The 27,050-nt window shown below is 41.2% G+C and overlaps 1 protein-coding gene across 3 annotated transcripts; it reads right to left on the bottom strand.

The window, feature by feature from the left end:
- Positions 1-6,689: 6,689 nt before the first annotated feature.
- On the bottom strand, positions 6,690-26,826 carry GPR84 (G protein-coupled receptor 84). 3 transcript variants are annotated; one of them, XM_063444802.1, is made up of 2 exons: positions 26,765-26,826; positions 6,690-8,024 (listed from the first exon to the last, which is right to left on the bottom strand). In XM_063444802.1, exon 2 carries the CDS (start codon positions 7,989-7,991, stop codon positions 6,876-6,878), a length of 1,116 nt encoding a protein of 371 aa, XP_063300872.1. In that variant the 5' UTR covers positions 7,992-8,024; positions 26,765-26,826; the 3' UTR covers positions 6,690-6,875. The 3 variants fall into 3 exon arrangements, with proteins under 3 accessions (XP_063300872.1, XP_063300870.1, XP_063300871.1); XM_063444800.1 differs by lacking the exon at positions 26,765-26,826 and adding an exon at positions 24,478-24,556; XM_063444801.1 differs by lacking the exon at positions 26,765-26,826 and adding an exon at positions 12,624-12,645.
- Between the last annotated feature and the right edge of the window lie 224 nt (positions 26,827-27,050).

The raw sequence follows: 27,050 nt of genomic DNA, 5'->3' as shown, positions 1-27,050 counted from the left end.
GAAAATTATGTCTGTAAGTTACACAAGAAATCAGGCATGAATAAACTGCGATAAAGTGTAACCAAATACATGAAAAAATACGCCATAACATAAGATAGTATTAGTTAAATAATCCACATTGTAATCATATCAGTAGACGTCTGTACATTACATCAAGTGACAGTAACAATATAACTTCCAATATAGTAATTAATGCATACTTTTGTCATCCATTATCAAAGTATAACAACAGGTAGCTTTATGGTAACTCATTCTCTAAGGATTTCAGCTCCTTTTTGGAGACGTCCCCGCTCAGGAGCTCAAGATTCGCTATTTAGTATGCTAAAAACTGGTGTGCAAGAACACATCACAGAGAGCACTGTTTAGGCAGATATTTGGGTTTTTGTACCAGGTGAATCCAATCTATTAAAAAAAAGCAGAAGAAACAAGTCTCTAAACAAAGTAAAGTATAGCATAGTTTTTTAATTTGTCTTGTTGGACACACATGCAGAGCAGGATTAAGATTCCACAGGACCTTAGGTGGGTTACCAGTTTGGGGCCCTCCTTTCATTCTTCACATCGGGGTGGTGAATGGGTCCAAGTAAACTCATGGTGGCTTTATCTAATCCCAGGTTTTAGGCGACTGCCTAAGGTCACCTTATGGTTAAACCTGCTCTGCCTCTCGGAGTCTCAAATTGACCTTCCCCACAAATCACTTAATTTACTGAGCATGTATCATTTTATCATGCTTCTGCAAAGTCTTTTTATTTTGTTTTCTAACTGTGAGATCCTTTCCCTCAAATCAGCTTTGTATATTTCAGTATCTGCTTGTTCTTTTAAATTGGGGAAACTATGTGCCTTCATCTATCTCTCAGAGATCAGACTATCTAGTGTCATAACAAGGATTCATCCTCTTCACTAAACTCTTCTTCCAACATTGATATATCACTGGATCTATCTTGCTTAGCATTGTTTGATCAATAGCCTTTAAATAAATATAAAATTAACTGCTGAATATGTCCATTCAATTATGCATCCCCTCTCTCATTACATGACCTTCTCAACCTCTGTATATGGTTCCTTTCTTTTTTCCCTCCCTCTTCCTGTTGGAGTCCACCTTTAATGGTAGGACCTGGGCAGATATCTACATTGTCCATTAGATAAGAAAGTCCAGTATTAATTTTTTTTTTTACTCTTAAAGGAACTCTTTAACGTCACCCAATATATTTTCTCAAAGGAAAACACTAGACCAGAGTTAGGCAACCTTCGGCACTACAAATCTTGTGGACTACATCACCCCATATGCTTTGTCACATACACGTACAGCTGTAAGAGTTTTATAGGAGATGTAGTCCACAATATCTCGAGTACTGAAGGTGCCTACACCTGGACTAGACTAATGTATCTCTATGGAAGCTTTCACTTCACAATAATCAAGTCGAGTGAATCAGCAAGCCTCTTTGGCTATGAGCTTGTCAGCTAGAAGTGTGTTCCTAAATCAATTCCTAAAGTACAAATTGTTTCTTGAAATATGCACTTTTAGGAATTGGGTAAGGGGGCCCGTAAATAATATGTGTATATTTAAATTGTTTATCTATTGTTTTGTCTATTGTACAGGACTATGAGTCACTTTACTTGGGGGAACTTTTGTTAACTTTTGCACTTCAGCACATTATAGGGGTCTTTTTAATATAAATGTATTTTATCTTTTTTTTTAAATGTCTGAATATAATTCACTGAAATGGCAATATATTAATCTTTGACAGCAAATACTGTTATTTAGGATATTAAATGAGTGTATATCCCATTGTTTCATTGAATACTGCAGAAAAATCAGAGATATCTGGATAATTTGTGTATTTTTTAAATGTGTTTTGACAAAACCAGATAGATTTTCTGTGACATATGTAAAAACATGCCACACTAAGTCTTGTGAATCACTGTACTGCCCCTCCCCCCGCAAAAAAGTCAGCTTAAATATTATAAAAATATATATGAAATACTCATGTTTTATTGTTGAATGCTCTAGAAACTAATTCACCAAGGCAAATTATGTAATCCAAAAATACATAGAACTAAAAAAAAAAAAAAAAAAAATGTAAAATGCTATTCTATTGACAAGAGTTTGGATTGTTCAGCAAATGAAAACAATGACTAGAGAAATATAAAAATATTCAATTAATCCCGTCTTCCAAAGACAAATAGGGAGAAAAGAAAAACATTTATACGTCTAGCGTCTCAATAACAAAACATCAATTCCACCCATGTCTAGAGGCTTGCCCAAAAAAGCATGTTTTCTTTGGTGTCTTTGTTTTCTTCTTTCTTTGTCTAACCTGTTTTTTGCCTTTACTCACATTTTGAAGATGAAATAAATAGTTTATCCCCTTAAGGACACATGACGTGTGTGACACGTCATGATTCCCTTTTATTCCAGAAGTTTGGTCCTTAAGGGGCTATAATTGTATTCTATATTCTGCGGTGAAGTTTTGGAATCTGGACAGTCAAATTTACCTAAGTGTGATAGCAAAGCAGGATTTCTGTGTTATTTTAAACTTACAGAAAATAAGTACTTGCACCCTATCTGCAAAAGTAACACAATTTTATTGTATATTGTGGGTGTGCTGCTTCCTTTTCCACTCTGTGGACCAAACATTTTATTGTATATTGTGGGTGTGCTGCTTCTTTTTCCACTCTGTGGACCAAACATTAAAAGATATGTTGAACTACACTTCCCATTATTCTGTGCCAATCATTACACAGGCATAGCTGGATGCCCTATTATGTAGGTAGGAACATATACATTGCCCGGCCAATAAAAAAGTCGCCACCAAAAAAAAAGGTCACACAGTCTAATATTTTGTTGAACCGCCTTTAGCTTTGATTACGGCACGCATTCGCTGGGGCATTGTTTCAAAAAGCTTCTGCAATGTCCCAAGATTTATTTCCGTCCAGTGTTGTGTTAATTTTTCACCAAGATCTTGCATTGATGATGGGAGAGTCAGACCACTGCGCAAAGCCGTCTCCAGCACATCCCAAAGATTCTCAATGGGGTTAAGGTCTGGACTCTGTGGTGGCCAATCCATGTTTGAAAATAATGTCTCATGTTCCCTGAATCACTCTTTCACAATTTGAGCCCAATGAATCCTGGCATTGTCATCTTGGAATATGCCCGTGCCATCAGGGAAGAAAAAAATCCATTGATGGAATAACCTGGTCATTCAGATCAGAGCACTGCCCCCACAAGCTTGTACAGTACACACGGGGCATGATAGATGCATTACTTCACCGGCCTCTCTTTTTGCCCTGATGCGCCCATCACTCTGGAACAGGGTAAATCTGGACTCATTAGACCACATGACCTTCTTCCATTGCTCCAGAGTCCAATCTTTATGCTTTGTAGCAAATTCAAGCCTTTTTTTTTCTATTAGCTTTACTGATTAGTGGTTTTCTTAAGGCTACACAGCTGTTCAGCCCCAATCCCATGAGTTCCCTTTTCATTGTGCGTGTGGAAATGCTCTTACTTCCACTATTAAACATGGACCTGAGTTCTACTGTTTTCGCCAATCACAATCAATCTGTATTTTTTTACGACCGCATTTCTTCCTCGAAGACGATGGTTCCCCACTATCCTTCCAGTTTTTAATAATGCGTTGGACAATTTTAGTAGTTTCTACAATCTCCTTAGATGTTAATTTGACCCTTCTCGAATAGACTAGCATCTTTTCCACGTCCATGGGATGTGTCTTTTGACATGGTTTTTTTAAGAAATGAGAAGCTACTCATTGCATCAGTTGGGGTTAACCCCTTAAGGACACATGACATGTGTGACATGTCATGATCCCCTTTTATTCCAGAAGTTTGGTCCTTAAGGGGTTAAATAACTAGTTGCCAGCTGAAAGAGAATCGTCCATGCAGTAACTGTCCAATAGGAGGCCCTTACCTATTTGCTCCAAGATGGAGGACACCTCATGTCAAGGTGCATGCTGCTGAGACCAGGTTAAGCTTACCTCCAAATTAGACCAGATCTTCGCGGATTTCTGGGACAAGCTGGTCCAACGTGTGCATCTGCCAGTCAGGTAGGAGGGGAGCAAACACCCTCCTAGGAGATCATCATCCAGATTGCAGCAAGCAGTGTCGAATGAGGGTGAAAAAAGGGCCAGAGACAGGTGGCAGTAGTCGGAGCAGCCTAAAATAGCGGCTGCAGTGAGATGCATAATTGGGGGAGAGCATGGCCCACTCAGTTCAGATCGGGCACTGGCCCAGAAGATTGGCATACAGCAGTAGATGTCACCGCCATCAGCGGGCTTATCTTTCCAGAATGCATGGGTTCCGCACCTGCTGGCAATGCTAACATGGAGCATACAAGTAGCCATACCAAATTGTGACCATCTGGTACCACTGGAGGGGGTCGGATGACTTGTAAATCCTGATTTCACAATTATTTATGCATCTGACATGTTCTCTTTCTGTAGGATTTTCCAGTAATCTGGTTTTCCTTTTTTCTGTTTTTCACCTAGCCTAACATTTATAATTACCCAGGGGCATTACTTACCTCAGGCATGAGTGCTGGGCTCCCCAGGCCGTAATTATACTCTAAAGCTTATAGCCTGCTTTTCTACTACTTTTTAAAATAAGTTTGTATATGGCATAGCAATTAATCTTTAGGTCTGATGATTTTTGTTTTTAAATCTCATACATTGCCTCATACTCATACACAAATGTTTAGCAGAATACTTCATTAAAGGAACACTATAGTCACCTAAATTACTTTAGCTAAATAAAGCAGTTTTAGTGTATAGATCATTCCCCTGCAATTTCACTGCTCAATTCACTGTCATTTAGGAGTTAAATCACTATGTTTCTGTTTATGCAGCCTTAGCCACACCTCCCCTGGCTATGATTGACAGAGCCTGCATGAAAAAAAAACTGGTTTCACTTTCAAACAGATGTAATTTACTGTAAATAATTGTATGTCAATCTCTAAATTGAACTTTAATCACATACAGGAGGCTCTTGCAGGGTCTAGCAAGCTATTAACATAGCAGGGGATTAGAAAATCTTAATTAAACAGATTTTGCAATAGAGAAAGCCTAAAAAGGGCTCTCTTTACAGGAAGTGTTTATGGAAGGCTGTGCAAGTCACATGCAGGAAGGTGTGACTAGGGTTTATAAACAAAGGGATTTAATTCCTAAATGGCAGAGGATTGAGCAGTGAGGCTGCAGGGGCATGTTCTATACACCAAAACTGCTTCATTAAGCTAAAGTTGTTCAGGTGACTATAGTGTCCCTTTAACATAAAAAGTACAGCTATTGTAACATGTTATTTGCCTCTTTGACTGAGAATAATGTCATACCTCCTTGTGTTATTTATGTATCGGTCTGTATTTCTCTGCACTACAAAAATAAATAGAAAAAAAAGGAGGGGCATACTTGATGTTTAGTCAGAGCACAGGGCTAATCCAGAAAAATAGAATGTGACGGCAGATAAGAACCATTCGGCCCATCTAGTCCATTAGTCCCTGGCCTTGTCTTATAGCTAGGATAGCCTTATGCCAATCCCACTTCAGCTGGAAGGCTATTCCATGCATCCACTACCCTCTCAGTAAAGTAATACTTCCTGAAATTAAATTTTTAAGCCTTTGCTCTCTAATTTGAGACTATGTCCTCCTGTTGTGGTAGTTTTTCTTCTTTTAAATATAGTCTCCTCCTTTACTGTGTTGATTCCCTTTATTATTATTATTATTATGTTATTACTTATATAGCGCCAACAAATTCCACAGCGCTTTACAGTGGGTGGACGAACAAACATGTAGTTGTAACCAGACAAGTTGCACACACAGGAACAGAGGGGTTGAGGGCTCTGCTCAATGAATGTACATGCTAGAGGGAGTGAGATAAAGTGGCAAAAAAGGTAAGGATAGTATTAGACTAATGACAGTTTAAATGTCTCGTCTTCCAAAGACACTCATTGCCCCAAAATTATTTTTTTACATTTTATTTAAAAAAAAAAAAAAAAAAAATCACTTTAGCCTCCCAGGCTGTCTGAGTAATGGCCAGGAAGGTTTTTATGTCCTATATTGACAGCCACAAGAGGCCCTTCTGTGGCCCTGACAGCTTTCCTATGGCGAAACCTTTGTAACCACTACAATCCACTGTTGTAATTAGCAATGTGGACAGCGAGGGGCTGTATGCATGCTCCAAGAACAGCCTTGATTTGTGTCAAAACATTCGAAAATGCTTTCACACAAACCAGGAAATAGAACACCATTACAACTGCAGCAATCCGTTATTGTTGTATAGTGTGGTTCAAAGTCATGTTTCGTTTTTATATATTATACAATTTATATTTAGGTTATATATTTTTTTCTAGAGGCTGTTTGTCTCAGCAATGGATTCGCTTTTATTTTTTTACATTTTTTATTTTTATATATAATAAAGTCTGTTCTGCAGAGCCCCTAGTTACTAAAAGTGTTGTTGGCTTTTCTTGGCAAACCAGCTTTCTAAGACTTCTATAGCTCTGCTCATATAAGAGAATTTCGGTCAAGATCAAACAGCCTTCTAAAGCTGCACTATGCAACATCTACAGTGAATATTCATTAATGCTCCAAGTTGTTAAAAAAATTACACTATATAAATATATAAAAAGAAAAAGAGAGTACAACAATACTATAGAAATATAAACATTTATTATTTACATATAGCATTTATATACACAGAGAACAGAGAAGCTGCAGGCACAAAACAGCAGTGTTACACATTGACAAAATAATTTAGTTACAATTTTACAGTGCATCTTTTCATATTGTGCTCATAAAATACTAAATTCAGTGACTTTATATTAATAAAAGTTTATCCTCCTCAGTGTGACTTATCCAAGTAATAATGTCCAATTTTTATTTACCATCTTCTTATTTTTCCAACAGTGAGCGAGACGACTCTCTTGTAAGCGTCCCGGAATTGGCGGTTCATGGCGGCATAGAGGATGGGATTAATGCAGCTGTTTAACCAGGTGAGATTTGCAGCAATCATGTGAAGCATCTGGGGGGCTTTATTTTTAGCATCAAAAATGTTGAGTAGCAGGAATGGAATGTAGCTCACCACAAAAAAGATGAACACCACAAAACACATACGGGTAACTTTTTTAAAATCAGAACCAGAGTCTTTAGGTTTTGATATTGTTACTGATCGCCCCTGGTCAGTGGACTGAGAAGAAATGTTTGAAATATTACTCTTGGAAGAGGGAACCTGTTCCGAAATGACCTCACTTGAAGCTGCAGTATCCACCCCACTATCTAGCTCGTGGTATACACCTGGAGTTGTTGAAGTGACACCAGCAACATGTCCCTTTGGTAGTGTAGCAGTTTTAAGTTTGTATTGGTCCAGTGCTTTAGCAGCAGATTTAACTTTACGGTGAATTAGGAAGTAAAAGACACCAACGCAGCTAAGACCAATAACAAAGTAAAATGCCATCAGAATGGTGGTGTACGGTCTCCCTCTTATCCGGTGGAAACTGCAGGTGCATACTTTAGGCACCAAAACAAAGACGTTCCAAAGTGGTGCAAAGCTTGCAAACCCGATCACCCAAGTCCCCAAAAGAATGAGGAATGTTCCATGTTTGGAAAAGATCTTATCAAAGAGTTTGTTGTTGCTAATGAGTATATATCGACTGACGGCAATGAGGCACAGATTCAGGATGGATACAGAGTTGGAGACAAACAGTAGCATGCCAAATACTCGACAGAAAGTGGCACCACTTCTCCAGTAGAGATGGAGGTAGGCATCTACGGAGAAAGGCTGAAGAAATGAGCAATACAGGATGTCGGCCAGGGTCAGATTGAGTATGAGTAGGTTAAAACGGGTCTGTAACTTCTTATCCAGAAGGTATGCCAGCACAGTAAGCACGTTTCCTACTGTACCCACAATGGATACGATGATACCCCATGTCACACCGACATATCGGTAGTCCACAATTGAAGGGTGGTAGCAGGAGAAGTTGGAATCTGTCTCGTTCATATTTATAGGCAGTTCTTGATACAGCTCACTTTTCTAAAAAAGAAAAGAGAATATGTTTATTATATAATACACAACATGGTTACTTATGTGAATCTCTTTCTTTGTGCTCATTAAGCGTTTGGACTATCCACCTCAAGAAGCCATGTAGAAGTCTGTGCTTGATAATCACTCTGCTTAAGAAGGCAGGAAAAGATACATGAGTGGTGCTATCAGTTGAAAGGAAGGCTCCAAGCACCATGACCACTATAGCTCACTGCCCTGGAATGTCTTTGACTATTTTAGACAGTAGGGTAAGCCTGCACTACTTCCACCAAAGAGCCCAAGGTTCTTTTTCTGAGCCAAGCCCAGCAGTGCAAGTCTTAGTTCATTGGCTGAGAGAAATTAGCCAACACACTTTGTCAATTAGCTGGCCCTGCACTGCAAGGCGTAGATCAGGAGAGCCTGCAGAAGTTCTGGTTTAGGAGTTTTTGGCTCGGTCAATAGTTGTGGAGCAAGCAATAGTGGTTATAGTGATTGGACTATTCTTACTTACCGAAGGAGAGATATCTGTAACTATAAAATGTGGCCTGCTGGAGCATTACAGATAAAATAGTAAAATAGTAAAATATTGTAAGCTTGTATTATAAAAAATATCAGCTACTAACACTCCTGAGACACAGACCCCCTACAGCAAGAACCCTCTAAACAAAAGGACCCTCTAGAGCCTGACCACCACCTAACCCCACCGGGCCCACCGTACTGGGGCCCAGTGCCGTGACCCACCCTAACCAATCTCCCAAGGAGCCCTCCGCCCAAGAGACCTCCCTTGAGACCCATCCCCCACCCGTGACACCACCACCTCACCCCTGCACAGAACTCATAAGCTTCGATACCCCTTTTTGTCGAGACACACAAGCCCGGACACACACAAAACCACGCTACAAAGGAAGTCCGAGACCCAGGTCTACGCCTGACCCTGTGATACAACCACACAGACTTCCCAAGCAACAGGTACCGACGACCGACTGCATCTTCACAGAGGTCAGCGGGGGGAGGGGGGAGGAGAGAAGGGGACAACAGGATAGATACCTCCAGAACATAACGAAGACCCCTTAGAACCCGCAGCAACACAATAAGCCAAACGGGCGCGCAATTGCAAACTGTAACGCAAACCATAGCAAACTGGGTCTCTTCCCTATCACTCTCCTTCCCCCTGCCTTTAGTTATAACTCTCTTCCTTATCACTTTATTGAAAAAACAAATCCAACTCGGACATACATAAATAAATATATGAAGGGCAAGTGTATGATTGTACAAATAAGAAATCCAGAATGTAAAGCGAAACTGTTCAACTGTGCAATACCTCCCCCACCCCTCCTCAACTTCTCTTCTGTAACCCCACCCCACTTACCCTGTTACATAACCCAATACGCACCACAAATGAAGAATTCTAACAAAATAATACTAAAAACAAAAAAAAAAAAATCGATAGGGCATCCGTATCCCCTCCCTTTTCTATTTTGTACCCCTCCCTAACCCTTAGAATCAGAGCTGCAACAAATGTTACATACAGAGTACTATTGTATAAACAAATAACAGATACGGTAACCAAAGATGAATCGTACCAAACCTGTTTCATATGCAAGATTGTCGTTAACAACGAAAATAAGCTCTGCGAACTTTGTAACAACAATTTTACTCCCTTGTTTTATTCTGTACCCTTACCCCAACGACAATGAAAACATTTCAAAAACATGTCAAAAATAAAGAATTTAAAAATAAAATAAAAAATATCAGCTACATAGCAGCCAATTACTTGGCAGCTTACTGATTCACAAAAAAAAAAAAAAAAAAAAAAGGAATTAAAAACACTTCTATACATGTTCTCGGGCAGGTGGTCATGTTTGCTTATCAAACTTGTTAAAACTGATGAAGCCTATTCACTCTCTGATTGAAATTTTGTTCACAATGTTAAGAGTTTGCATCTACATTTCTCAATAAAAAACTGAAAATCATCCACTTGGCTAACTACTGTAGTGACCGGATATTGGACAGCTTGGTCTGCCTATTACTATGGCAAGACTTGATAGCAATGGTTTTCAAACACCAGAGTGGTAATAGGTTGAATATTGTCTTTAAATTGTCTTGTTATTTTTTTTTTTTGTAGTAAGTGTCAGCATTAAAATTGTGATTCCCATCTGGCAATTAAATAGGAAATTTCGCTATAAAGTATGTACACGATATCTATCTAGAAAGGCTTCAAACGTGATATTTACAAGGTTCTGATGAAGGTTACAAGAATAAAAGAGGTGGAGTATATTTTTTCTTATTAAAGTCTGTCTTGGTCAAGAAAAGGGTTAGGAACCACCGCTAGAGAATACCAGTTATACAGATTTATAAAGGTAGAAAAATGTTCTATACTTCCAGATTTATTGGTACAAGCAAATTTATTAGAGCGTGTCTCCTCCGAGACAGGGAGTTAGCCCTAAAAAATCATCAAAGTACTGAATAATATTGCTAAATAATTAAAACCATGAGTAACCTTAACATTAATTTTACCCACAAAAAACAAACAAAAACAGTAAATGGTTGCTAAAACCACAATCTTTACACAACTAATTTGGTTTGATGTTCCCACAACAGAAAACAAGTAATGATGCAATGTTCTCCCAATCAGTGTTTGGTCAGAACCCAGTGATACTGGAATATGTAGAATTTAAAGGGTATCAGAATTTAATATGAATTTAAAGTTAAACTGAAGCTGCAGACACAATTTTGTTAAACGAGAGCACAAATCACAACTAAACAAAAAGTAAAGTTTGAAGAAAAAAAACAAACAAACCCTGAGTTTACATTGACCTCAGGGATTAGAAGGTAATAATCCAACACCATCCAGGGGCAATAGGGCCATAACATTTGAACATTGTTCACAAGTTTTTTTTTGTTTTTTTTTTATCAATATCCGGATGTTGCAATACTCACTAGGAACACAGAATGGATTACAACCAAACAGCTGGATTCTGGAACCACATTGTAGAAATAAGCAACCAAACAGAATGTACAGGCAGATAGTGTCCAACTTCCATACCAGCAATTACATCACAAAAATCTGACACTCATTAACTAACTTCTTGGGAGGGATGTAAATCCATAGAAGAGAATAATATACCCAATACTTATAACATACATGTTTAAATGGTAAAATGAATGGCAAGTTCCAATTTTGGCTATTTTAACCAGATTTTTCTGAGCCAGACCAACTTCAGTACTTGGTGAATGACTGTGTCAGCGTTACATAATATGGAACAAATTGATGATTACCAGGGGTAGGTAAACTTTGCTCCTCCATGTTTTTAAACTAGAGCAGCCAGAATTCTGTATGGCAATGCCAGAGAATTATGGGAGTCATAGGCCAACATGACCTGGGGAAGGTGGGAGCAGCTTGATGAAGCTACAGTAGACAAGTGGCAATTTGCAATTTTTAACATAAACAACTGACAGATGAATTAGTTGTAAGAATGCAAGAGCTACATTAGTTGTCCAGAAATAAAAGGTTATCCCTAAAAACTAAACAGAAATTCTCCTAAAAAAAATAATAATTAAGTAAAGTCACTTTGCAAGAATCGTTCCATAGTTTGATTCCACGAAATAGCCAGTTTAATAAAAATTACAAGATTCAGAATAAAAAAGCTATTTGTTAACTACAGCAAAGTTTTTTCAACTATTTTTTATTTTTAACGAAGAGGTGATTAACTAAATTGTGAATCGTAGTGAATCACAATCTGAATGCCAACATTTAGATGAATATAACGGAGCTGTGAATATAGTGGTGTTGGGGATTTTTTTCAGATCAGCATATTTTGCAATTACAGTTTTAAATGTGCTATGAATCAGAGTTTAATGTTAAAACCCCCCAAATGAGCTATATCCCCCCAGTTCTGTCATTTGGAATGAATGTGTTCTGAATAACCACGATTGAGTTGCTAGTTATATAATATTTTCTAGTCCAGTTCTAAGTGCAATTCGATCACTTTCAAATATTTTATTACTTACAATTAGGTACTAAACTCTGTAAAATATTAACTACAAAAATTACTTCCAAAAGGTGTGGCATAAAGAACATCAATGGCTTTTTAAGGCTTGATTCCTAGGAGCCAGGCAATTAACCCCTTAAGGACCAATTGTTAAACCTTGATGTCATCACAATCGGATCCTTAAAAAAACTAATGTGATGCTCTTTTTATTTTGCTTTGATAGCTACATGGAGTGGGTCCCTTCATTTCCGTACAGAATCCATAAAGAACAAATTGTTATGACCATCGTTGGACATTAAGGTGTTAAATCCGAGTGTTTATAAACACAGATTGTAATGAATTGTCACTTAATCTATCATCCACAATTTACATCAAAGCGTGCCAGGCGAATCTAGAAATGTAACAAGTCATTAAAATAAAAAGACTGGCAGAACTAGTATCTGATTTAACCCCTTAAGGACCAAACTTCTGGAATAAAAGGGAATCATGACGTGTCAGACATGTCATGTGTCCTTAAGGGGTTAAAGTATAATGATTTCATTGATATGTCAATTTAGGTTTTACGCAACGTTAACTCAGCATAAAATAAGCAGTAAATATCATGCAAGGTTTCCCTTACCTATCAGAGGTCTGCAGCTGGTGGTGTCTAGAATTTTAAGAAACGATCTGGGTTTTATATACACTCAGTCTTACTCCAGTGTGAGCTATGGAAACCCCACCTTGCTCAATCCTTCCCATAACTTCCTCAAGTATCTTACTTCTTGTTTTAACTTGTATTTTTTATTTTTTTTTGGAAAGTTACAGAATTTATTTGTTTTAACTCGAGGATTGCGGATTTACATTGCCTCGAGACACACTTTAAATAAATAGATAATCTAATTATTTATTGGCATTAAGTTCTTGTAGTACTCAGCTCAGCATGATGGGGTCTGTAATCAATTTTGTTTTTAAATTGGAGTTATAAACCACTGCATTAAAAAGTTACTCAAACTCTTTTTCACATGTTAGGTTTTGTACCTTATAATGCCCTATTGGATGTTTCTAGTGAGGTCTCTCCCCCTTAAATGGTGAAAAAAAATGTTTTAAAAACATACCTTAAAGGGAATCTCCAGTGCCATGAAAACAATCCGTTTTCCTGGCACTGCAGGATTCCTCTCCCTCCCATCCCCCAATCCCCAGTTGCTTAAGGGGTGAAAATCCCTTCAGTGACTTACCTGAGGCAGCGACATGTCCCACGTCGCTGCCTGCTCCTCCCCCGCCGCTCCACCTTCTGCCTACGTCGGCCGGTGGGCGAGACTGATCCCGTTAGCGCACCCCATAGGAAAGCATTGAAAACGATTTTCAATGCTTTCCTATGGGGAATTGAGCGACGCTGGAGGTCCTCACACAGCGTGAGGACGTCCAGCGACGCTCTAGCACAGAAAACCTGTGCTATAGAGCAGGAAGTTCCCTCTAGTGGCTGTCTAATAGACAGCCACTAGGGGAGGACTTAACCCTGCAAGGTAATTATTGCAGTTTTAAAAATACTGCAATAATTACACTTGCAGGGTTAAGGGTAGTGGGAGTTGGCACCCAGACCACTCCAATATGCAGAAGTGGTCTGGGTGCCTACAGTGTCCCTTTAACCTCCCTGGCGGTCTGATTATCTCAGTGTGTTAAAGCAGTACATTGTTTTTACAATGTATTGTGTGTATGTTTGTTTTTTTTTCGTCTGGTTCTGCCAGGCGGCGCTGGCAGGGAAACGGAAGACAGATGCCAGCATTGGGCATAGGACACTGCGGGAGGACACAGGGGCTCGTAGGGACAAGGTAAGTGATACTACAGTGTAATCCTGAGCGTAGCTCGGGTTACCACTTTTGGTACTGAAAATTAACCACGCTCGGGATTACCACCAGGAAGGTTAAATCTCTTTGCCAAACCAGACATCACAACAGCCCTAAAGCATTCTAATAAGAGGCTTCTCATAGAGAAGCCCGTGATCGTTCTATTTTGCAGGTTCTGAGCCGGCGAGGGTTTTTCATTTAAAAAAAAAAAAAAAGGCTATTAATTTAATGTGTGCTGTTTTGAAACACTAATATTTGTGTTCAGCAAAGTCTCCCGAGTAAAACAGTACCCCCCATGTACCGGGTAAGTAAAAAAAAAAAAAACGGAGGGCGTACTATTACGCCCTGCGGCATTAAGAGCCGCTTAGAATAGGGCGTAATAGTACGCCCTCCGGTAATAAGGGGTTAAAGGGAAAATGATAGTGACAGGACAACAAACTCGTTTTCCTGGCACTATAGCTTCCCCCTCCGTCAAGGCGTTAAAAACCCATCTGTCACTTATATGGGCCCGCTTTCTTTCCTCCCCTGTTTACGTCAGCCGGCAGGGAAAAACCAATGCACATGAGCTGCAATGGCCACGCTCGCATTAGGATTCCCCCATAGGAAAGCATTATTCAATGCTTTCCTATGGGGTTTTGGGTAACACTGAGCGTCCCCATGCACGTTGTGAGGACATCCAGCGTCAGTCGCCTAACAGCCTAGAAGTCCCTCTAGTGGCTGTCTGGCTTTGTTAAAAACTGCAATTATTAACTGATCAGTGTTAAAGAACCTGGGTAGTGAACTGATCTGGGTGCCTATAGTGTCCCTTTAATATATATAAGTTGATAAGAACTGCCTAAAAAAATAAAAAGTTTAAAATTACAAAAAGTGTGTGTGTCAGAAGTTCAAAGTTAAAGTTGACTTATTAGTGAAGTCATCTTTAACCAGCCTTGGGCAATTCTAGTCCTCACATAGACCTAGTAATGAACCCAGAGTTTAATTAAAGATATTGCTAAATGTTATATGCAAGAACTAAGTGCAAGTGTATCTAACCACATTCTCCCTTCTCGTTTATGGTGCAATATCTCCCCTTACCCTTTGAATGCCAGGATTAATGTATGATTCAACACCACGGAAAATCTTCTATAAAGCAATACTTGATGTTAAATATTATACCACTAAAATCAATGCAAACTTTACTAGTTGATAACCAAGTCATCCAATAATCACTACACAATCTACATTGAGCCCTTTTAGTTGCAAATTAAATAGTGCTAGTGATAAATAAGCTAAAGTGTATTTAAATAATCTGTTGTAAAAGCATGTGACTATATAATCAGGGCCGGTGCAAAGATTTTTGGGCTAAACAGGCGAAGATTAATTTTGCCTCCTGCCTCCCCCCAAATAAAATGCCTCTTTAGCGGTGTCTCATATCCACCCTTTTGAAATTCTTACTCTATATAGTGTATTGTACCCCTCTTTAGTGTGTCTTACACCCCCTTGTATGACTCTAACAAACCTCCTTGTGTATCTCTTCCCCCCCCACCCCTTTGCCTGTTTTTGTGTCTTTTCCCTCCCAAGCCATATAGACATAGATATATAGCAACACACACACACACACACACACACACAGTCACAGAATTATGCAGGCACACAAACAAACACAGTCATAGAGGTACACAGTCATATAATCAACGCATACAGGTACACTGTCATACAAACACAGACATAAAGTCATACTGACACACACAGACATGCAGACACGGTCATATAGAGAAATAAAGACACAGTCATACAGTCATACAGAGACATAAAGACGCAGGCACACAGATACATACAGGCAAGCAGAGACATATATACACAGAAAGTCACACAAAGATATACAGAACAGGGCATACAGAGACATATGGACACAGTCATACAGGGACATACAGAAACATACGGACACAGTCATATAGAGACATACAGACACAGGCATACATACACAGACATATAGTCATACAGAGACATACAGACACAGGGTGTAAAAGTGGGTTAGGGCTGTAGTGTAGTTATGGGGTGTAAAAGGGGGTTAGGGACTGCACGTGGAGAAATATAGGCTGTAGTGGAAGGGATGTGAAGTAGGGGAGTTAGAGGCTGTAGAGGAGGGTATAGGGGCTGTGGTGGGGGCACAGGGGCAGTAGAGGTGGACACGAGGGCACTAGAGGGGGACACAGGGGCAGTAGAGTTGGACACAGGGGCTGTAGAGGAGGACACTGAGGAAATATAGTGGTGTCACAGGGACAGTATGGTGGGGTAAATGAGCAGTAGAAGTGGGGACAGGGGCAATATGGTGGTGCACAGGGGCAGTAGAGGGGGCAACAGAGGCAGTAGTGGGGGGCGGACAGGGACAGTAGAGGGGGCGAACAGGGACAGTACAGGGGCCACGGGGACGGTAAAGCGTCCAAAATTGCAGAAAAAGAGGAGGGCACAGGGGCGACTGAGGCTGTGGAAGGGGGACAGAGGCAGTATGGAGGGGGCAGGGGCTGCAGAGGTGTGACAGGGGCTGTAGATGGAAAATAGAGTGGCTGTAGCGAGGTGATGGGCTGTAGAAGGGGGACAGAGGCAGTATGGTAAGGGCAGGGGCTGTAGAGGGAAATAGAGGGAGCACAGGGGCTGAAGAGGAGGGCACAAAAGCAATAGAGGGGGACAGGGGCTGAAGAGGATGGCACAGGTGCAGTAGAGGGGGACAGGGGCTGTAGAGGGGCACACCGGCAGTAAAGAGGGGCTGTTAAAATAAAACAAAAAAAATACTAAACGGTCTTCCTCCCTTACCAGAGGCTTACCTGGGGCCAGGGAGGGGAGAACCTTATCCATGGTGGGAGGGTGGGACGGGCTGCACTGGAGGTTGGAACTGCAGATAGAGTGGAGCGCTCTTCAAAAGGAACATGCAAAAAGGCAAGTAGACTAGAAAATGAGAAAGTGATAGCCAAAGATAGCAAAACCAAGCCCAAAACATTTTAAGCACATCAATTCTAAATATATATATATATATATACACACACACACACACACATATACATATACACATATACATACACACAAACTGAAAGCAGAGACGGACAGGGCCGGTGCAATGATTTTTGGATATACAGGTGAATATGCATTTTGTCACCCCTCCCCTCAAAAATGTATCTTCACCTGTTTGCCTAAAAAAAAAGAACATTCCCTTTAGCGTTACATATCCCCTCTTGAATATGTTACCTCCTTTAGTGTACTATATCCCCCCATGCCCAGTGTCTCGTACTTGCCCACCAGCCCCTTTCTGTGTCACTGTGCTTTAGTGTTGGGGAAAGGGGCAGATTTGTGTGGGATAGGGACTTTATTATTATTATTATTATTATAATATACATAGCGCCAAAAAATTCTGTAGCGTTGTACAATAGGGCTTTAGTAGGCGGATAGGAGCAGTACTGTGTCTGTGGGACAGAGGCTTTAGTCGTAGTATTGGGGAACAGAGGCAGTATTGGGGGGCAATAGGAGCTTTAGCAAGGGTGGAATAGGGGCAGTATTGTGGGGGGTTAGGGCTTTATTGTGATGGGGCAGGGGCCGTATTGTAGGGGACTGGGGTTATGGTGGGAGGGGATATAGGCACAGTATTGTGGGGGACTGGGGTTATGTTGGGGGGATAGGAACAGTATGGGGGCAGCGGTGGTATTGTGGGGGGTAGGGCAGCATTGTGGGGGACTGGAGCTCTGGTGGAGGGGGGAAATTGGAACAGTTTTAAGGGACAGGACAGCATTATGGGGACTGGGGCTATGGTGGGAGGGGGATGGTAACTGTATTGAGGGAGCAGGGCAGCAGTGTGGGGGACTGGGGCATTGGTGGGAGGGAGGGATAGTATTGTGGAAAAGAAACACACTTTATTCAATCCACCCAGTCTTCCTACCTTCTGGAGAACTGGAGTGGATCCACAGCCTGGGGTCCAGTGGGCTGCTGCAGTTCTCCTCTGAGGGAGTTCCGACCCAGATCCGCATTTCCTGTGTAGCTCCATCGCGCGCCCCATTGTGGTGCCTGGGAGTCGGAATATGACATCACATTCTGGCTCCCAGTAACTCTACAGGGCGTGCAAGGGAGCTATACAGGAAATGCGAATTTGGGTTGGAGCTCCCTCGTACGCCCTCTCCTTCTGCGCCGGGCAGCAGAGGTACTGGCGCTTGACCATGCTACAGAAAATAACCATCAGGAGAAGAGTGCTGTGCACTTCTCTCCTGATAGTCAAGTAGATATTTGCGCCCCCCGGGCCGGAACATCCTAAGGCAGCCGCCTGTGCAGTCTTATGATAGCGCCGGCCCTGGAGACGGGCGTGTTAGTTAATGAAGACCAGGAAAGGGTAGACATTTTAAATAACTATTTTTCCTTAGTATATATTAAGGAGAATCCAATGGCAAGAGATAGGTAAATGATTGCTGCAAAAACCCTGCATACAAATTGTGATTAGATGACTCAATACAAGGTGCTGCAGCAGCTAAAGAAAGTTAATGTAAACAAAGCTTGAGGGTCTGACGGTATTCAGCCACAAGTACTTAAGGAGTCAAGTGTGGAAATAAGTGAATCTCTGTTTTTAATCTTTCAAAATTATTTTCTTTCAGGAATTGTACTGGAGGTCTGATAGTAGACAGAAGTGTTTCCTATATTCAAAAATAATTCTAAATCTTTGTCTGGAAATTATAGACCTGTGAGGTTAATTTCTGCAGCTGGGAAACTATTTGAAGGGTTATTAACCCTTTAAGACCGGAGGGCGTACTATTATGCCCTATTTTAAGCGGCTCTAAACGCCGCCGGGCGTAATTGTACGCCCTCCGGTCTTTTCTTACTTACCCGGTCGCCGGCGATCCCACGCCGGCGATCGCGGTTGGGGGTACTCTCAGGGAGCCCCCCGCGGCACGTCCTTCCTCGTGCAGCCCCCCCGGCCATGTGAGAGTGAGGTCCTTGCGAGGACCTCACAATCACATGGCCGGGTTAGCTGGCTGCTGCATTGTAATGACAGGTAGTCCCCCTGCTGGCTGGAAATAAAATAAAATAAGTGTAAAAAAAAAAAATATATATATATATATATATATATATATATATACACACACACACACTGTCTAGGTGTATTTTACTATTAATATATATATATATATATATATATATAAAAATATGTAAATACGTAAAAAAAATTACAAATAAATAATTAAAAAATATATAGATGTGTGTTATTTCGTTCTAACTGTATTTTGATATTAATATATTTATATCAAAATACACGTAGAACGAAATAATATATATATCTATATACATAAATATATACGTATATATCCAGTGGTGTATCCTGGTTTTGTGCTGCCCTAGGCAGGACAAAACTCAGGGGCCCCCTCCCCCCCCACCCTTTCCCCTGCCCCCCCCCACCCTTTCCCCTGCCCCCCCACCCTTTCCCCTGCCCCGCATTCTAAATACACACATTCACTGACAGATACGCATACACTAGCTAACAGAAACACACTCAGTAACAGACACACTCACACTCAGTAACAGACACACTCACACTCAGTAACAGACAAACACACTAACAGACACACACACTAACAGACACACACACTAACAGACACACACTCACTCACTAGCAGACACACACACTCACTAGCAAACACACACACAGTCAGACACACACGCACTAGCAGACACACACACACAGACTAACAGACACACACACTCACTAACACATTTTTTAAATTTATTTAAACACCCCCCCCCCAGCCTCCTTACCTTTGGGAATGCTGGGGGGGGTGTCTCTTCCCCCCTGGGGGTCCAGTGGCTGCTGGGCGGGCGGCACTGGCTGTCGGGCGGGCGGCTGGCGAGGGAGCACTTCCTCTGAGCTGTCTGCTCAGCTCCCTCACGCGCCGCAGAGTGAGGCTGGGAGGCGGAGCCGGAATATGACGTCATATTCCGGCTCCCAGTCTCACTCTGCGGCGCGCGAGGGAGCTGAACAGACAGCTTAGAGGAAGTGCTCCCTCGCCAGCCGCCCGCCCGATAGCCAGTGCCGCCCGCCCGCCCAGCAGCCCGCCGGCATGTCTGTTAACCGCAAGGCTAACAAGGCATTTGCCCTGGGCATTTGGGGGCGGCGTTTTTTGCCGCCCCCTGGAAAATGCCGCCCAAGGCAAATGTCTTGTTTGCCTCGCGGCTAATACGCCCCTGTATATATATATATATATATATATATATACACACACACACATATATATAAATAAAAATATAAAAAAAATTAAAAAAAAAAATATATATATATATATATATATATACACACACACACACATATTAATTCTACACATATATTTATGTAATATTTTTCATAATTATCCTAATTAATTACAATTAGCGGGACCTGCCTGACAACCCATGCCGAAAGTATAGGGAATTTAATTTGCTAGCACTATATTTAACCCTATAACTTTCCAAGAAACCATAAAACCTGTACATGGGGGGTATTGTTTTACTCGGGAGACTTCGCTGAACACAAATATTAGTGTTTTAAAACAGTAAAATGTATTACAACGATGATATCGCCAGTAAAAGTTAAGTTTTTTGCATTCATCACGCACAAACAGCACTTACACGGACGATATTATTGCTGTGATACTTTTTACTGTTTTGAAACACAAATATTTGTGTTCAGTAAAGTCTCCCGAGTACAACAGTACCCCTCATGTACAGGTTTTATGGGGTTTTCAAAAGTTACAGTGTCAAATATAAGGCTTGTGTTTCATTTTTTTCACATTAAAATTCGCCAGATTGCTTACGTTGCCTTTGTGACCCTATGGTCAGTGGTGTATCCTGGTTTTGTGCTGCCCTAGGCAGGACAAAACTCAGGCGCCCCCCTTCAGCCCACGCCACCCCCACCCAACCCTCCCCTCCCCCCCTGCCCGCGCCACACCCACCCAACCCTTCCCTCCCCCCCTGCCCGCGCCACACCCACCCAACCCTTCCCCCGTCCCGCCTTCTAAATACACACACACACACACATTCACTGACAAATACGCATACACTAGCTAACAGAAACACACACACACACTAACAGACACACACACAGTCTAACAGACAAACACACTAACATACACACACAGACACACACACTTACTAACAGACACACACTAACAGACACACACTAACAGACACACACTAACAGACACACACTAACAGACACACACTAACAGACATACACAGACACACTCACTCACTCACATATTTAATACATTTTTTTTTTAATTTTAACCCCCCCAGCCTCCTTACCTTTGGGAATGCTGGGGGGGTATCTGTCTCCCTGGTGGTCCAGTGGCTGCTGGGCAGTGCAGGCGGGCGGCGAGGGAGCACTTCCTCTGAGCGGTCTGCTCAGCTCCCTCGCGTGCCGCAGAGTGATGCTGGTAGGCGGAGCCGGAATATGACGTCATATTCCGGCTCCCAGCCTCACTCTGCGGCGCGCCCGCCCTCCCACCCGCACTGCCCAGCAGCCCTGGGCAGCCCAGCATGTCTGTTAGCCGCAAGGCTAACAAGGCATTTGCCCTGGGCATTTGGGGGCGGCTTTTTTTGCCGCCCCCTGAAAAATGCCGCCCAAGGCAAATGCCTTGTTTGCCTCGCGGCTAATACGCCCCTGCCTATGGTAGCCCAAGAATGAAAATTACCCCTATGATGGCATACCATTTGCAATAGTAGACAACCCAAGGTATTGCAAATGGGGTATGTCCAGTCTTTTTTAGTAGCCACTTAGTCACAAACACTGGCCAAAATTGACGTTTTTTGCATTTTTCACACACAAATACTAATGCTAACTTTGGCCAGTGTTTGTGACCAAATCACTACTAAAAAAGACTGGACATACCCCATTTGCAATACCTTGGGTTGTCTACTATTGCAAATGGTATGCCATTATGGGTGTACATTTATTTCCTGGGCTACTATACAGTCTCAAAGGCAACGTAACCAATCTGGCAAATTTCAATTTCAAATGTAACACACTATATTTGACCCTGTAACTTCCCAAAACACCATAAAACCTGTACCGAGGGGGTACTGTTTTACACGTGAGACTTTGCTGAATACAAATATGTGTATTTTATTGCAGTAAAAGCAAACAGTATTATGACATTGACAGTTAAAATGTCATGTAGAACTAAAAAAATAAAAACAATTCTTATTTCCTCCCATTTATTTCATATTAAATTATGTTTCATAGCTAAATATTTGATATTAAATGAAAGCCCTGTTTCCCCTGAATAAAATTATATATAAAAAGGGGGGTGCATTTAATATGAAAGAGGTGAATTACGGTTGGACAGACATATAGCGCAAATACCAGGTTTTGTTTACGTTTTGTTCTGTTCACAACGTGTACATTTGGCTCAGTCCTTAAGGGGTTAAGAGATAACATTTGGTGGGGAGAACATTGTTATTAGAAACTATCAGCATGGTTTTATGGAACATGGGTCATGTTAAAAAAAAATCAGGGCAGGGGTTCCCAATTATATTTTCCCGTTGAAACCTTTGACATAGTATATAAACATCTTGGAACCCCCACAAAAAGATTTTGCACTGTAGCATAAACTTTTAAATTAGCAGAGTGTAATGTTTTCTTTTTTGGCAAGTTTAGTTTTTTTTGCTATACACACACACACACACTAATTTCAGATGTAGCTGAACAATGTAGTGATTTTTATTACAGTGGGACACATCAAGTCTTCTAAATAAACAGCTAAATTGCAATGCTTGTTAAAAAAAAAAAAAGCTAACATACACATTTTGAAAGAAATTGGTGCAAAAATGGCTGTTCAATATGGATTAAAATATTGATGACAGACCATGTGTTTAGTTTTTCAAATGATATGCATTTATGGGGTGATTTGAACTGTCAATGCCCCAAAATGAGAAATACGTCTATCAAATTCATCTCTTAAAGGGACTCTCCAGTGCCAGGAAAACAATCCGTTTTCCTGGCACTGCAGGTACCCTCTCCCTCCCACCCCCCAATCCCCGGTTGCTGAAGGGGTGAAAACCCCTTCAGTAACTTACCAGAAGCAGCGACATGTCCCACGTCGCTTCTTCTCCCTCTGCCACGGTTCCTCCTCTGTATTACATCGGCCGGTGGGCGAGACTCATCCCGCCGGGGAGACCTAATGCGCATGCGCGGCAATGCCGCGCATGCACATTAGAGCTCCCCATAGGAAAGCATTGAAAATGCTTTTCAATGCTTTCCTATGGGGAATTGAGCGATGCTGGAGGTCCTCACAAAGCGTGAGGACGTCCAGCGATGCTCTAGCGCAGGTTTCTAGTAGACAGCCACTAGAGGTGGAGTTAACCCTGCAAGGTAATTATTGCAGTTTATAAAAAACTGCAATAATTACACTTGCAGGGTTAAGAGTAGTGGGAGTTGGCACCCAGACCACTCCAATGGGCATAAGTGGTTTGGGTGCCTGGAGTGTCCCTTTAAAATTCTAACCGTAAAAGTCGAAATGGTCAGGTCTATTATATGTGGCTTCACAGGATAGTGAAATACATTGGGGGTATTGTACTCAGAAGATGTTCAGCTGAACACAATATGAGGTATTACCACAATAGGGAGTATTGTATAGTTTTTGCACATGACAGGTTTACAAAGTACACATGAAAAAAAAAAACCTTGTGTTACGTGTGTATGTTAAAAACAAATCAGGAAAACAACACTTTTGCTACAATATTAAGTGTCAAATTACACTTCAGTAAATGGGCTGTGATGTCTACTTTATATAGATATAACCGGTTGTGGGGCAAACCAAATTCTAAAACAATTCCACATAAAAACATCATACTAAAACTTGAATTTTGTGACCTGTAACTATCAAAAACAAGCTGAAATCCGAGACATGTGATGTGCTCTGTAAATCAGGATAATTAATTAATTTACTTTTCTAAAACCCCACTAATTATGCACAGGTTATTATTGCCAAAATTATATACATTATATTTTTTGTATGTCACATCAAATTAAAGTTAGTTTTCCTTAAAAAAAAAAAAAAAAAAGCAGCCTATAATATATATATATATATATGTTGGTGCAATAAATGAGATAGACAGAAACTGTGGTTGAAAACAAACATTAAAATGTCAAAATGTTTTTGGTACTGAAGTACAAAACAAGCAAACCGAGACTTGGTCCTTTTGGGGTTAAGAACAAAAACTGTGCATTCTTAGAACAGGGAATGTTAGAAATAATAGCAGAACTGGAAGAGAAGGGGAAAAAAAGCTGATTTTGAGATTTGAATTCCTCTGTCAGTTCTCCAAAAAGTTCTGTGTAGTGAATAAAATCTTAATGAATGAATTAAGGCACTCTGGCTGGTAATGAACACAGATCACAATTCAGATTATGGAACATTTAGTTATTTTATTTCTATGGTTGATGCCACTTAGATACAATTCCTCTAATTTAAATGCTGCCTGAGTGTGATATGAGCAGTATTCCAAAATCACACAAACACTTTTACACAGCCTTATCTAGTATTCCATTTGTTCCCCCTAGATAACTGTAAAGCCTGGATCAATCAGAATATAATTAGCTGGGTATTTTTTGGAGCCCTTCATACACTCATCATTCTGATTCTTCCCCCTTTTAGCCATTGGACTCACCTCAACACCTCTTGTAAATCACAGGAATCAAGGGAATAAAGTTGTGTATCACTGTCCAGCCTTCTCGATGAGAATTGAGTCAGTGTCTTCTCTCAGGTTATAAACAGGAATGTAGACAGTACTCACAGTGGGTTGGGCAGGCACATGATGTGCAGGGAGACAGATTGCACAAACTGTAACTCATTCTCTTACTCAGAGAACACCTACTATCCCCCTGCATTCCATCTATACTGCTATGACAGAGTACTGCAGGCTGTGCTGTCTGTAGTTTTAAGGTTAACAGATCTACCATGATTTTTCTGGACATAGTGCTTCTTTATGTTAGACAACACGTAAATAGTGCGGCCTTGTAGTATGTAGTATTCATATGCTGCAGGAAGGATCAATCCTAGATGGAATCCTAAAGTGATGGAATCCTCCCCCACGAAATCCATATACTACAGGGAAGCACCATTCATGTGCAATCCATTATGCATGAAGACATATAGTGTGTCCTGAAAAAATTTAAATTCTAGAGAATTTCAAAGTTTAGACTTAAATACCCAGACTGTGACTATAATGGAGTTGGAGAGGTTTTTCCAAGCCAGCTCTGCCTAAATGCTGTAATTCAGCTTTCAGTTCAGTAAAAATAGTTGCTTAGTGTATAAACCCCAATCCAATTGTACAGCGCTGCGGGATATGTTGGCGCTATATAGATGCCAGTAATACATAAATAAAGAAAGAAATTAATGGGAAAAAAAAACTAAATGTAATTAATAGTACATGCAAACCATTTTACACAGTAAAGTGTTGGTTTTAAAAGAAAATACCCAGGGGGTAAAACTGTACATGCCCAAACACCAATGAAGGGTTTACATTCCACACATGTATTTTATCTAATAAGAGTTTCACTCTGTATTCTGCCTGAGGTTCTTCAGAATGCAGCGCCTTCACCTGAAGGGTAAGGAGCCTATAGCATCAATAAATAGTATTATTAGAACACTCATTAACTGATAATTGACATCAGGCAAACACATCACTCAGCAGGAATCACCCACAATGCTCTCAGCAGACACGGTTATTTACCAACGTGAGAATTGTCTGTAATTCACAGGTAATTTCAAACTTAAGGATAAAATAGCTGAATTGGAAAGATTGTCCAAGTAAGCTGTGCTTCCAGTTTGGCTATTTTAGTAAAAAAAAAATCTGAAATTCCCTTTGAATTACCGACAATTCTCACCTTAGTAAATAGCTGTGTAACTCTTGAATTGGTTACATTTTTTAAGTGTCCAGGGAATCCTCGCAAAACCTGCAGAAATCAGGCCATGCTCCTCCCTCTTCCCCTCACAATTATAAATACAGGGCATGTATAATAAAGGGTCAGGGTGGACAGTGCAAGTTCCTTCCTCAGCCCAGGGCCAAGGGATAGAGCAGGTCAAATTTGCCTCCAGGAATATCCCCCACAGGGGTCCTTGTTCATTTTTCTGAATAACCTTTTTACTATAAAAATTGCTGAAACCGGAAACCTGCCAGCTAAACTGACACTTTAGTTAATACTATGTATTTTATAGCTTTTAGCCTAAACTACTACCTATACTTGAGCAATTCCTTAAGTTGTTCTGCCCCTTTAGATTTGGTGCAATGTACAGTTAACAGGACACTATAGGGGGGCAGACCCTGACAGTGATGGCAGCTAGACGTCTTTTCATGAAGCTCCGTATAAACTGTGCATTTTAAGCCGCTTGCCTGTATCCTCGACCTACTACCGGGGTCTGGGTGTGCAACAAGTGTACTCTGCATCAAACGACCGGCTTGGGAGTGCATCCAGAGGTCGTGGCAGACATCTGGACCTCCGTGAGGCCTAGCAGGTGCTGCGGGCGGGAGAGGAGGACGATCTTTTGAACCAGCTCAGGCTTATCCTCGGCCAAATCTTGATGGAGCCACGCTATCCCCCTCCCTCTGGACCAGTGGGGGTGATCCCGGTCCCCACCCTAAAGGCTCACTCACATCTCCAGCGATATGTGGTTCTGCTTTAAGCAGTGCTAATCCACCAACAGGCACACTTAAAATGGCGGATCCCACATGCCCCACACCTGACTACACTGGAGCAATGTCCGTAGTGCTGTCCAAGCTGGACAAACTCTTGCCGACTTCTGCAGGAAGCTGTCCCTCTGGCACTTGGTGCCTACCCTGCACCAAGCTCACAGGATTACTCACCTGAACATTCACCTGCATGAGGACATCCAGCGTCACCCAAAACCCCACAGGAAAGCATTATACATTATACTAACGCGAGCGTGTCACTCACCGTGCATTAGGTCCTCATGCCGGCTGGGATCAGCGAGGGTGGGGCGACTATAGTTTACCTTTAACTTCAGCACAGTCAAACAAAATACTTTGCCCCACATGTCAACAGTTTGACTTGCAGATACAAATTCCACATTTCAGTAAAGCAGTACCCCATCCAGCTCTTCCAATAAAGTTGTGTCCGTCTAAAAGTTGGCAAAGCACCATGGAATGCAGAGTTTCGCAATAACAGAAAGTCCTTCCCTTCCCTTCCCTGTTGTTCATCCATGCATTAGGTGAAAGAGAAA

This window comes from Pelobates fuscus, chromosome 1 (assembly GCF_036172605.1).
Source record: "Pelobates fuscus isolate aPelFus1 chromosome 1, aPelFus1.pri, whole genome shotgun sequence".
NCBI lineage: Eukaryota > Metazoa > Chordata > Amphibia > Anura > Pelobatidae > Pelobates > Pelobates fuscus.
The sequence above is the reverse complement of the archived record's forward strand: the minus strand, read 5'-3'. Positions and strand labels throughout refer to the sequence as shown.

Excerpts from the sequence above, each read along its gene's own strand:
- GPR84 (XM_063444802.1), bottom strand. The coding sequence starts at position 7,991 with ATGAACGAGACAGATTCCAACTTCTCCTGCTACCACCCTTCAATTGTG.